The sequence below is a fragment of the Cervus elaphus genome, chromosome 5 (genome assembly GCF_910594005.1).
Source record: "Cervus elaphus chromosome 5, mCerEla1.1, whole genome shotgun sequence".
NCBI classification, from domain to species: domain Eukaryota; kingdom Metazoa; phylum Chordata; class Mammalia; order Artiodactyla; family Cervidae; genus Cervus; species Cervus elaphus.
The window spans coordinates 59542652-59555262 of NC_057819.1; the positions used below are offsets into that span (position 1 = coordinate 59542652).

At 41.5% G+C, this 12611-nt stretch overlaps 1 protein-coding gene across 2 annotated transcripts in view; it reads left to right on the forward strand.

Annotated features, from left to right (window-relative positions):
• The window catches only part of ARHGAP10 (Rho GTPase activating protein 10), a 358558-nt gene that overhangs the window by 128825 nt on the left and 217122 nt on the right, over positions 1 to 12611 (forward strand). For both annotated transcript variants that reach the window (XM_043902572.1, XM_043902573.1), the window contains exon 5: positions 6907 to 7008. In XM_043902572.1, coding sequence (XP_043758507.1) covers positions 6907 to 7008 — 102 coding nt within the window. The remainder of the gene's footprint in view (positions 1 to 6906; positions 7009 to 12611) is intronic.

The following is a 12611-nucleotide window of genomic DNA, read 5'->3' on the forward strand; positions in this document are numbered from 1 at the left end:
ATATGTGTTTTTGGCTTCCCTGGTGGCTCAAGTGGTAAAGATCTGCCTGCAATGTGGGAGACCCAGATTTGATCCCTGGGTAGGGAAGATCCCCTGGAGAAGGGCATGGCCACCCACCCCAAGATTCTTGCCTAGAGAATCCCATGAACAGAGGAGCCTGGCACGATATAGTCCATGGGGTCACAAAGAGTCAGACACAGCTGAGTGATTAATGCTTTGACTTTCCTTTTCTTTCATATATATGTTTATTTCTAATATATTAAAAAAAAACTGAGTAAGTTTTGTTTCTTAGATTTAAAAATTACTCTTGTGTTTACATAGTGTACATCTTATTTGACTGGTTATTCTGTTTTAAGTAACAATTGTTCTTCACTTTTTTTTTTTTGGCATGTGTGATTTTATAACATTACAATCTGACTTCCCATGAGCCATCTTTTAACTTGTAAACATTTTGTTTGGCTTACTCATGTTTAGCTTACTGAAGTTGAATGCTTCTATGAAGACCTGTAAAACATTCTAGAACTAACACCCAAAAAAGATGTCTTTTTCATCATAGGCGACTGGAATGCAGAAGTAGGAAGTTAAAAGATACCTGGAGTAACAGGCAAATCTGGTCTTGGAGTAAAAATGAAGCTGGGCAAAGGCTAACAGAGTTTGGCCAAGAGAATGCACTGGTCATAGCAAACACCCTCTTCCAACAACACAAGAGAAGACTCTACACATGGACATCACCAGATGGTCAACACTGAAATCAGATTGATTATATTCTTTGCAGCCAAAGATGGAGAAGCTCTATACAGAAAGCAAAAACAAGGCCGGGAGCTAACTGTGGCACAGATCATGAACTCCTTATTGCAAAATTCAGACTTAAACTGAAGAAAGTAGGGAAAACCACTAGACCATTCAGGTATGACCTAAATCGAATCCCATATGATTATACAGTGGAAGTAACAAATAGACTCAAGGGATTAGATCTGATAGACAGAGTGCCTGAAGAACTATGGATGGAGGTTTGTGACGTTGTACAGGAGGCAGTGATCAGGACCAGCCCCAAGAAAAAGAAATGCAAAAGGCAAAATGATTGTCTGAGGAGGCCTTACAAATAGCTGTGAAAAGAAGAGAGGCAAAAGGCAAAGGAGAAAAGGAAAGATATACTCATTGAATGCAGCGTTCCAAAGAGAAGCAAGGAGAGATGAGAAAGTCTTTCTCAGTGATCAGTGCAAAGAAATAGAGGAAAACAATAGAATGGGAAAAACTGGAGATCTCTTCAAGAGAATTAGAGATACCAAGGGAACATTTCATGCAAAGATGGGCACAATAAAGGACAGAAATGGTATGGACCTAACAGAAGCAGAAGATATTAAGAGCAGGTGGCAAGAATACGCAGAAGAACTGTGTACAAAAATGATCTTCATGACCCAGATAACCATGATGGTGTGATCACTTACCTAGAGCCAGACATCCTGGAATGTGAAGTCAAGTGGGCCTTAGGAAGCATCACTATGAACAAAGCTAGTGGAGGTGATGGAATTCCAATTGAGCTATTTCAAATCCTAAAAGATGATGCTATGAAAGTGCTGCACTCAGTATGCCAGCAAATTTATAAAACTCAGCAGTGGCCACAGGACTGGAAAAGGTCAGTTTTCATTCCAGTCCCAAAGAAGGGCAATGCCAAAGAATGTTCAAACTACCACACAATTGCACTCATCTCAAAATTCTCCAAACCAGGCTTCAATAGTACGTGAACTATGGACTTCCAGATATTCAAGCTGGATTTAGAAAAGGCAGAGAAACTAGAGATCAAATTGCCAACATCCACTGGATTGTCGAAAAAGCAAGAGAATTCCAGAAAAACATCTACTTCTGCTGTTTGATTATGCCAAAGCCTTTGACTGTGTAGATCACAACAAACTGTGGAAAATTCTTAAGGAGATGGGAATACCAGACCACCTTATCTGCCTCCTGAGGAATCTTTATGCAGGTGAAGAAGCAACAGTTAGAACTGGACATGAAACAGCAGAGTGATTCCATATCAGGAAAGGAGTATGTCAAGGTTGTATATTGTCATCCTGCTAATTTAACTTAGGTGCAGAGTACCTCATGTGAAATGCTGGGCTGGATGAAGCACAAGTTGGAATCAAGATTGCCAGGAGAAATATCGATAACCTCAGATATGCAGATGACACCACCCTTATGGCAGAAAGTGAAGAGGAACTGAAGACCCTCTTGATGAAAGTGAAAGAGGAGAGTGAAAAAGCTGGCTTAAAACTCAACATTAAAAATACTAAGATCATGGCATCCGGTCCCATCACTTCATGGCAAATAGATGGGAAACAATGGAAATAGTGACAGACTTTATTTTCTTGAGCTCCAAAATCACTGCAGATGGTGACTGCAGCCATGAAATTAAAAGATGTTTGCTCATTGGAAGAAACGCTATGACCAATCTAGACAGCATATTAAAAAGCAGAGATGTTACTTTGCTGACAAAGGCCTGTCTAGTCAAAGCTATGGTTTTTCCAGTAGTCATTTGTGAATGTGAGAGCTGGACCATAAAGAAAGCTGAGTGCCAAAGAATTGATGCTTTTGAAATGTGGTGTTGTAGAAGACTCTTGAGAGTTCCTTGTGCTGCAAGGAGATCAAACCAGTCAGTCCTAAAGGAGTCCTGAATATTCATTGGAAGGACTGATACTGAAACTCCAATACTTTGGCCACCTGATGTGAAGAACTGACTCATTGGAAAAGACCCTGATGCTGGGAAAGATTGAAGGAAGGCAGGAGGAGAAGGGGATGCCAGAGGATGAGCTGGTTGAATGGCATTACCGCCTTGATGGACATGAGTTTGAACAAGCTCCGGGAGTTGGTGAAGGACTGGGAAGCTTGGCGTGCTGCAGTCCTTGGGGTCTCAAAGAGTCGGACAGGACTGAGTGACTTAACTGACTCATGTTAAACCTAAAACATAAGTTTTTTTTTGCTGTCACCATTTAAAAATCAGTGAGTCTTTCAGCTGTTCCAGAAAAATGAATGGAGCAGCTTAAATACTGGGCTTATGGTTCCACATGGCAAAAGTCTGCTGGGGCTCTGTAATGGCTGCCTGCCTGTCTCTCTAACACAGATGTGGGCTTGCTGGCTAGCCCTTGCCTCCACTTTTCCTTACTGAGTTTACTTCCAGCTTGACCCAGACTCACTTGAGTAATGCTGTTTCATAAAACAGTTTTCATTGTATTAATTTGATCCTTGTAGAGCCTTTTGTCTCATACTACTCTATCTTATTTTTTATTGGAATATGATGGCTTTACCGTGTTTTGTTTCTGCTGTACACCATCATGAATCAGCGATGTGGATACATACATCCCCTTTCTGGAGACCCTCCCTCCCACTTCCGCCGTCCCAGCCCTCCAGGTCATCACAGAGTGCCAGCCTGGGCCCCCCGTGTCACAGAGTGGCTTCCCACCAGCTATCTGTTTCACCTGTGGTGGTGTATATATTTCAGCGCCCCACTCTCTCCTGCCTCATCTATCTCCACAAGTCTTTTCTCTGTCTGCACCTTTATTCCTGCCCTGCAAACGGGTTCATCAATATTTATTTTTCTAGCTTTCAGGTATATGTGTTCATAGGCAATATTTGTTTTTCTGACTTACTTCACTCTGTATCACTTCAACTGACTCAATTTTGTTCCCTTTTATGGCGAATTTATTTTATATTTGTGTGTGTGTATATATGTGTGTGTATATATATATACATGTACGTATATGTATGTATAAATCCATATGTGTTATGTGCATCCTATATTGCAATGTTGAAGAAAAGATTCTGTTCTTTATTGAATGCTAGTTGAACACAGCCCCTTTTAAAATTCATAATTAAGTGCCCAAAGTCACATGAGTACAAAAAAACAGAATATTCTATAGTGACGCTGAGAAAAAAATGCAAGGAGAGACAATTATCTGAGTCTTAACGTTCAAAAAGAAAACACAGCAGCATTTGTATAGTATCATACCAAAGATGAACAAATGTATTTTCACTCAAATTGGTGGGCGTGATGTTGTTTCTTGGCTAGATTCTTTCTTCACAGAGGCTTGATAGCACCATTTTCTTTCATTCCAGACTTAACCCACGTCCTCATTTACATACCCCACTATTTCCGCATGTGCTGGGTGTTTTGACTGCTGACTGTAGCATCGTTGCTTCCTTTGTCCCCTCCTGTGATTCAGATGAAATCAAAGGAGTAAACACGTCTTCAGTATTCTCTGAATACTAACCTGCAAAGATAGTAAGCGTTTTTAACCACATGATGTTGTGTTGCCACGTACTTGTGGTCAATGCAGCTGTGTTACCTCCATTCCTGCCTGGTTTTCAACCTGAGAAGCTGGTGCTCAGAGAAGGCTGCGACCCCGGGGGCAGAGCCACAGGCTCATAGTGGCCACTGGAACCTGCGTCTTCTGACATCTAGTCCAGTGCACACTCTACAGTAGGAACTTTTAAAAATAGTGGAGATTTTTAAAGTAGTGGCCATATGTTCCATTTAGTTTATTTTCTGTTAGTCATTAAAATCATTCAGGAAGTGCGTCATCATAAAAAGCAGAAAAGAGGGAGTAACCATGTAATATTAATGCCTTAAGTGTAAAAAAAAAAAAAAAAAGTTGTAAATTAAACCTAGGGCATAAAGAGAAAAAATGCTTCCGTTTCAGTGAAAGTTTGACCATTCTCATGTATAGGTGAACGGTAGGATTACAGAATTTTAGGATTGGCTCTAAGAATGAACTAGGACAAAACTGAATTCTGATACTTTAAAAAAAAAATTTTTAGGTTTTATGGCTGTATTTTTTTTTTTTTTTTTTGGCCACACCACACAAGGGCATGTGTGGGCCATGTGGGGTGTTGGTTGCCAGAGCGGGGATGGAAGCCGCCCCCCCCCACTGTGGGAGTGTGGAGTCCTACCTAACTACTCGACCACCAAGGAAGTCCCCTGATCTTTTGAAGAGAAAAACTAAGGTTTTATATTGTTCAGTGTTTTGTTTTGTTTTTGCCCTTGAAGATGTGCGGCTAGTTGCTAATTACTTGGAGTAGAGATGAGAAGTGTCAGTTCTGAGTCTGTGTCTTCGTGGTCAGTGTGGGGGTTATTGAGCCTTTAGTGAGCCGGCAGAGCTTCGTTGCCAGTGTGTCCCGTGCAGTGAAAAAATGATGATAAATGCGGAGAAATACAACTTTTGTGCTTTATTTACCCCTTTTGCTTAATAGGAAGATCATGCCAGAAAAAGCTGGGACAGTTCATTATTTTTGACTTTATAAAATAGAAGCTGGAAAATAGGGAACGTTCCTTTCTAGGAGGCCTTGGAGAGTTGGGAAGAGTTTGAAGTTAATAGAAACATTTTGACAGCAGGAGAACATCATGTGAGCTCACTGGTGCTCAGAAATGTTTCTGAAAAATCTACTTATGTTGGCAGGCAGTTTGGGGGGAGGTTGTCTCCACCGTATTAAAAAGATTGGTTCCTTGTTTTCTCTAAAAGCTACTCTAGCAAAAGGAAAACAAATACTATTTCTTGGCAGTGCCTGAGAAATGTTTGTAATGTTAACCAAAGGATCTCAGTAGAAGTATGTCAGTATAATTGTAGGCTTTGTGGACCTATTGATAAATATTCTAGACAGTGTTATAGAAATCACTGCTGAAATTTGGGTAAGTAGTTGACATTTCTGGTCAGAGATTTTCTTGTTATATTTATATTAGACAATTAGGGAAGGTTTTTTTCCCCAAGATGTGTTTCTCTTCCCCCTCCTCCTAATGGCGATTATAAATAATTTTTAAGCATAGATCAAAACTTACTCAGTTTTACATGAATTCCATTTCTATGCCCAAATCTGTAGCAAGTTTGCTTTTTTAAGCTTTATGGTCTTATGTTTTCATCCTAAATTTTTTTTTTAAATTTTTATTATTATTATTTTTTTTCCATTTATTTTTATTAGTTGGAGGCTAATTACTTTACAGTATTGTAGTGGTTTTTGCCATACATTGACATGAATCAGCCATGGATTTACATGTGTTCCCCATCCCGATTCCCCTCCCACCTCCCTCTCCATCCCATCCCTCTGGGTCGTCCCAGTGCACCAGCCCTGAGCACCAGTCTCATGCATCCAACCTGAGCTGGTGATCTGTTTCACCCTTGATAATATACATGTTCGATGCTGTTCTCTTGAAACATCCCACCCTCGCCTTCTCCTACAGAGTCCAAAAGTCTGTTCTGTACATCTGTGTCTCTTTTTCTGTTTTGCATACAGGGTTATCGTTACCATCTTTCTAAATTCCATATATATGCATTAGTATACTGTATTGGTCTTTATCTTTCTGGCTTACTTCACTCTGTATAATGGGCTCCAGTTTCATCCATCTCATTAGAACTGATTCAAATGAATTCTTTTTAATGGCTGAGTAATATTCCATAGTGTATATGTACCACAGCTTCCTTATCCATTTGTCTGCTGATGGGCATCTAGGTTGCTTCCATGTCCTGGCTATTATAAACAGTGCTGCGATGAACATTGGGGTGCACATGTCTCTTTCAGATCTGGTTTCCTCAGTGTGTATGCCCAGAATTTTTTTTTTTTAAATGGACAAGTGAATGGCATTAATTCCAAACACTGATAGGTATGAGGGGTTGAAAATAACAAGCTAGAAAAAAAAGTTCATTAAAGGAAAAAGCAAAAAGATAAGTGACTCTTCAGTCTAACGCTGTCTTGATGATTAATAAACAATGGCCTGGCTGCAGATAGATTTTCCAGATAACTTTTTCACACTTTTTTCTTTTATTTTTGGATATTTTTCATATTTTGAGCTTCCCAGTCGATTGACTGTGTATATGCCTTTCCCCCATGTTTAATCATATTTGTCTATGTTTTTCCTGTTTGTAGGAAGAAAAAAAGAAGTTTGACAAAGAGACTGAAAGGAACTATAGCCTAATTGATAAGCATTTGAATTTATCAGCAAAAAAGAAAGACTCACATTTGCAAGAGGTATTGTTTTTATTTTTCTTTTAACTTGTTTGTAAAATTTAATAATCAGTGCATGTCATTTTTTAAATGAGCTTTTCTTTTGAAAATGTTTTATCTAGGTTTATTAGAGATGGAAAAAATGATTAGGTATCGCCATGAATTTTAAAAAAAAGCTCTTTTGGAATAAGACAAAATAAGACCTTATAGAGTGATTAATGCAGTGTGGGTTGAGTATTAGAAGTTTTGGTTCTGAGTGTATTTTCCCAGGAACAACCATTTTAACTAGCATAACTGAGGATAGATATATTATTTTCAGGAATAGATTATTAATTAACTTTCAAGATGTGTTGAAAAAGTGAATTAAATAAGCTCCTATACCATTTGGCTTTTATGTGAAGGCAGCATTAATCTTACCTAATGCTGAAGATTCAGGAGTTTTTAAGCTTCTTTGGAAAGAGAGCATCTGTTTTACTTGTGTTAATAGACTTGTTTCTTTTGGAGAGAGCCGTATGTAAGGAGAAAGGAATGTATATCTTCTCTCTCGTTTTCTCTTTCTGTTTTCTTTCTAAATTCCCTGCCACTTGTTTTTCCTCACTCACACCCTTGAATGGAAACTCAGTTGTTTACAATTTGGAACATATGCCTTTCTTAAACATAATGCTATTTTCAGTTGTAAAGATCCTGATTCATCCCACAGAAGTGTGACTTCTTCCCCGTGTATTTGTTTGTTTTTAAACACATAAGGGATCCAGGCGTAATGTACAAAATGACAATGTTGTAGAGTAAACCTGGGTTGTGTTTAAATGTTACAGATTTAGTTGCAAACTCTGTGTGTATGTGTGTGGTTATTTTGGCATTAACCACATGGCGCATCTTCTTTTGTCTGTCTAATGTGATTGGCTGATGTTTACTGGTGTTTGATGGTCTGTAAAAGAGAAAGGCCCTTTGTACCCTCTAATCCTGACCACAATACTGTCTGAAGGCGGCTGCATGCTCTCCTTTCCCATGTTGTGCAGAGAGCCCTGCAGTTGTTACATGTGCTCCCTCAGCTCCTACCCTCTGTCAGTTTTGGAGTAACAGCAGTAGAGGCTTTCTTCATGTCGGCAGTTTCCCACTTCCTGTTCTACTTGATCTCTGTTGCCAGGTATCCTGATGGGATTTCCATGCCCTGAGTCAATTTCCATCTCCATCTCACTCTCTAATTAGATATCATTCTACCGAGGGACCAAAGTCTGTAGCGTCATCCTTGGCCCTTTCTCTCTCAGCCCATCTAGACCCTCAGCCTACGTCTTCTTCTACTTCAGGATATTCTCAGTATGTGGCCAGTTCTCCTAGCCTGCAACCCTGTCACCCTGGCCCAAGTGCCGGGCGTTTCTCACACAGATGGCTACAGAAGCCTCCCTGCTTTTTACTCAGGGATCCCTACAGTTTTATTTTCTTTTTCAAATTATTTTGCATTCATTTATGCATGTGTGCATGCAGCTTCCCCCATGGCGCGGACTGTAAAGAATCTGCCTCCAGTGCAGGAGACCCGGGTTGGATCCCTGGGTCTTGAAGATCCGCTGCAGAAGGGAATGGCTCCCCAGTCCAGTATTCTTGCCTGGGAAATCCCATGGACAGAGGAGCCTGGGTGGGCTACAGTCCTGGGGTCTTAAGGAGTCAGACACGACTGAGTGACTAACACTTTCACTCTTTTTTTCATGCATACGTGCATGCCTGTCACTCTGTGTCATGATGACACAGGGATCGAACCCATGTCCCCTGCACTGGGAACATGGACTGTCAACCACTGGACTGCCAGGGAAGTCCTCTTACGGCTTATTTTCTGTATGGCAGCAGAGCCAGCCTTTGTGTTGCTCTTCTCCAAATGCTCCTAGAGGCTTCCTTCAGAGGGCCCCAGTCCACTCCGCCTTCTCTCACCCCACATGGCGGCCTCATTCTGGCGTGGCTCCATGGCTGAGGGCCTTGGTGTTCCTCCTCTGGCAGATCCGTGTGACTCACTCCTGCAGATAGTCTTCCAGATGGTCTGCTCTCAGACTTCCCCCGAGTGGAGATGTTTGATCTTATTTAGGGTGCCTTCCTTACTCTGCCCTTTTTTTTTTATGCTCTTACAACCATTTGACTCGTTACATATTCAGAGGTGGGCTTTCCAGGTGGTGCAGTCCTAAAGAATCCGCCTGGAAATGCAGGAGGCACAAGAGAAAGGCTCGATCCCTCGGTCAGGACGGTCCCTGGAGCAGGAAGTGGCGGCCAGCTCCATTATCCTTGCCTAGAACATCCCATGGACCGAGGAGCCTGGTGGGCTACAGTCCATGGGGCCACCGAGGATTGGACACGACTGAGCACACACAGTGTAGAGTGTACATTCGGTGGTTTCCTGGCTTCTCTCCGTAGGATGTCCGCTCCTTGCAGGCAGCAGCGTCGTTCTCTTCAGCACTCTGTCCACAGTGCCTAGAATAAGACCTGTCAGGGAGCAGGCACTAATAAATATTTATGGAATGAACAAGTGTGAAGATTATGAGCCAGACCTTCAACAATTTCATCATTTCCAAAGATAATTAAACATTAGGTTGGAAATTTGAAGAGACCCTCAGATGAATCATTTTAGTTTTCACTTAAATTATATATTCTTGGGTCTTCTGTGGTGGTCCATGGTTAAAAGATTCTATGCTCTCAATGCAGGGGGCATGGGTTCCATCCCTGGTTGGGTATCTAGCCCACATGCCAAGTGGCATGACCAAAAGATTAAAAAACATTACATTTTCTTTCCTGTCTTGATCTCTGTGCTCCTTACAAATATACAGAACCCCACTTGACCGAGCTTTCTGTTGCAAGAGTGAATGCCTTAAGGATGGGGATGCTCCTTAAAGGAAAGAAGGTTAGATGTGGCTTTGGCCACTTCTGGCAGTGGCTAATGCATTGCTGATCTTCAGTAAATTGAGTTGAGGTTCTTGAGAGATTAATAAAGGTTGCTGAGAGTGGTACTGAACAAAAGACGTATGTCCTTGTTATCAGCTGTTCTTTCCTCTGGTTTCCAGTGAAAATCACAGGAGAAAATTGTGGCAGACAGCAGGCTGGCAATTTTGGTAATTCTATTAGGACCTTTACCTTTCACTCTCTATTGAACGGACACATTAGCTTCTGCCTCCATCACACCCCCGATTCCCGATATTAATATTTGTACTAGAACAGTAATTGGATATTTGAGAAAATTCTACGAGTGCTGATATTTGAAGTATATTTTTGTTTCCCTATGGCAGCTAAAAATTAGCACTTGCCGTCTGCCTCTACAGATTAAATTCACTAGTCAACCTCTGAGGACCTGCTCCCAGACTGTATTCTGCATTGTGCCCCCAATAAAACTTGACTCACAGCTCTCATGTTCTGCATTTTTTTTTTCAGTTGATGCTGAGTAGTCAAATAATTATATTTCCATAAGTATGGCCAGAGAAATAGATCCCTTGAAGATCTTTGTGTGAGTGATCTATTCCTGTATGCATATTTACAGCAGGCACTGTCAGAAGTGAAATTGATAATCAGTTTGAAGTTATACGTTTAAAAAATGACTTTTGCTTGGTATAAAGTATAGTCCAGTTGTGTATTTTTCAAGGCCACCAAGCAATGCACTCAGTTCTGGCACTACCTGGAAATAGCATCAGATCCTGCAGGCTAAGGGCTCAATCCTGCAAGATTGCCCTGCTAATGACTGGCAGATGCAAACTCTTATATATAGGATGGATAAACCACAAGGCCCTATTCAGTATCCAGTAATAAACCATAGTGGAAAATAATTTATATGTATAGCCAGGTCACTTTGTTGTACAGCAGAAGCTAACACATTGTAAATCAACTGTACGTCAGTTAAAAAAGAAGACCAAAACAAAAATAAAATAGAAAAAAAAAAAAAGACCGCCCCACTTCTCACACCAAGTCCTGGTGTGCTTCTGATTAACTGACTACAAAGAAAAGGTTCCTGTGACCCCTTCCTTGGGTTTGATTGATTTGCTAGGGCAACTCACAGAACTAGGAAACATTTACTTAAGTTTACCAGCTTATTATACAAGGTAATCTAGAGGAGTCAGATGAGCAGCCGAGATGAAGAGGTGCATGGGACTGGGTCCAGAAGGGTCCCAAGTGCAGAAACTTCTGACCCTGTGGAGCTGGGGTGTGTCACTCTTCAGGCAAGTGGATGGATTTACTCATGACCTGAAATAAATAGTCTGTCAGATACTTCTCCAGTAAAGATGGGTGTATTCAGGATCAGAAGAGAGAGGCTGTTTGGGGCCTTGCAGCCATGGTGAGCCAAGGGCAAGTTCCCACATGACCCGTGAAGGAGACCCCCTTGATTGTGAGGGACAGGGAGTTGGGAGGCTCTAGTAAACAGAGGCCGTGGCTTTTCTTGGGCTGAGTCCTGGCCAGGAAAGAAGAGTCATCTTCCTTCTCTCCCTAGGGCTCTGTTGTCCTCGGAAGCCACGAGTGCTCCCAGCTCTGTTTAGTTGAGTTTTCTGTTTACTGATTTTTTACATTACCAACCTGGAAGCTTAGGAACCCTTGTTGAAGAGCTGTTACAGAACTTAATCTGCAGTGCTTCCCCCTTCCTGAAGGCCAGTGGGTGGGGCCAAGGTTCTAACCTTCTAATCTGTGCAGCCTTGGGCCGCCCCCCGCCCCCCCAAGTCACCGTATTAGCACAAACAGCAGTGTTCTCACTCGGGGCTCCTTACAAATGACAGCAGACACTTCCCTCAGTCAGGAAATTCCAAGGGTTTTAGGAGATTTGTGCCAGGAACCTGGGGCAAAGACCAAATACATTTCTTCTTACACCACTTATATAGTGATTGCCTTTTAGACAGAGTCAAGCTTAAAGGACTGTGCTGCTGGGTGTAATTTGGATGTCTGTGATGGTGGTGTAAATGATGGGTTATCTACAATCCCAGGGATTCTGGTGATAAGGTCTCTCTGTGCCTGGCACAGCAGTTCTCAACACTCAGAACATTAGGAGGCTGTGAATGGAAGCTAAGCAGCAATACCGGAGCACAACCAGGAGAGAGAATCCACTCAAAAAAAAGAAAACGGCCTTGGTAAATCTGATCCTGGTGAAACTTTCTTGAAAGGCATTTCCCATTAACAATAACATGAAAGATACACCCTTAAATTCCCCATAGCTCCATTTTAGTAAATAACTTAACACACTTGGCATTGTTTTTCCTGGGAGTTGTGCCTGTTAACTGCTGGTGGCTGAGCTCAATCTCTGGTCATTAGAGGCATAAAAAAAACCATGATTTCTATGAGTATTAGGGAGAAAATTTGGCTTAATAAGAAACATTTTGACTTAGTCATGTTGACTAGACAAGTAGTCGCAATCTGAAAGTAGAGTTCTTTTTTCGGTGGGAATTATGAGGATTTCCAGCAAGAAGAGAGCATCTCAAAGTGACCCCGAGAGACTGCTCCGAGGAGACGGGGAAAGGAGTCAGGATATATAGAAGTTTGTAGCAAGGTGGGAGTGGCAGGAGGCAGTCTGTTAATTAAGGGAAGCCAGATATCTCAAGGAATCTACCATTCTTATATATATGTTGTTGTTCAGTTGCTAAGCTGTATCTGACTCTTTGCAACCCTGTGGAATGCAG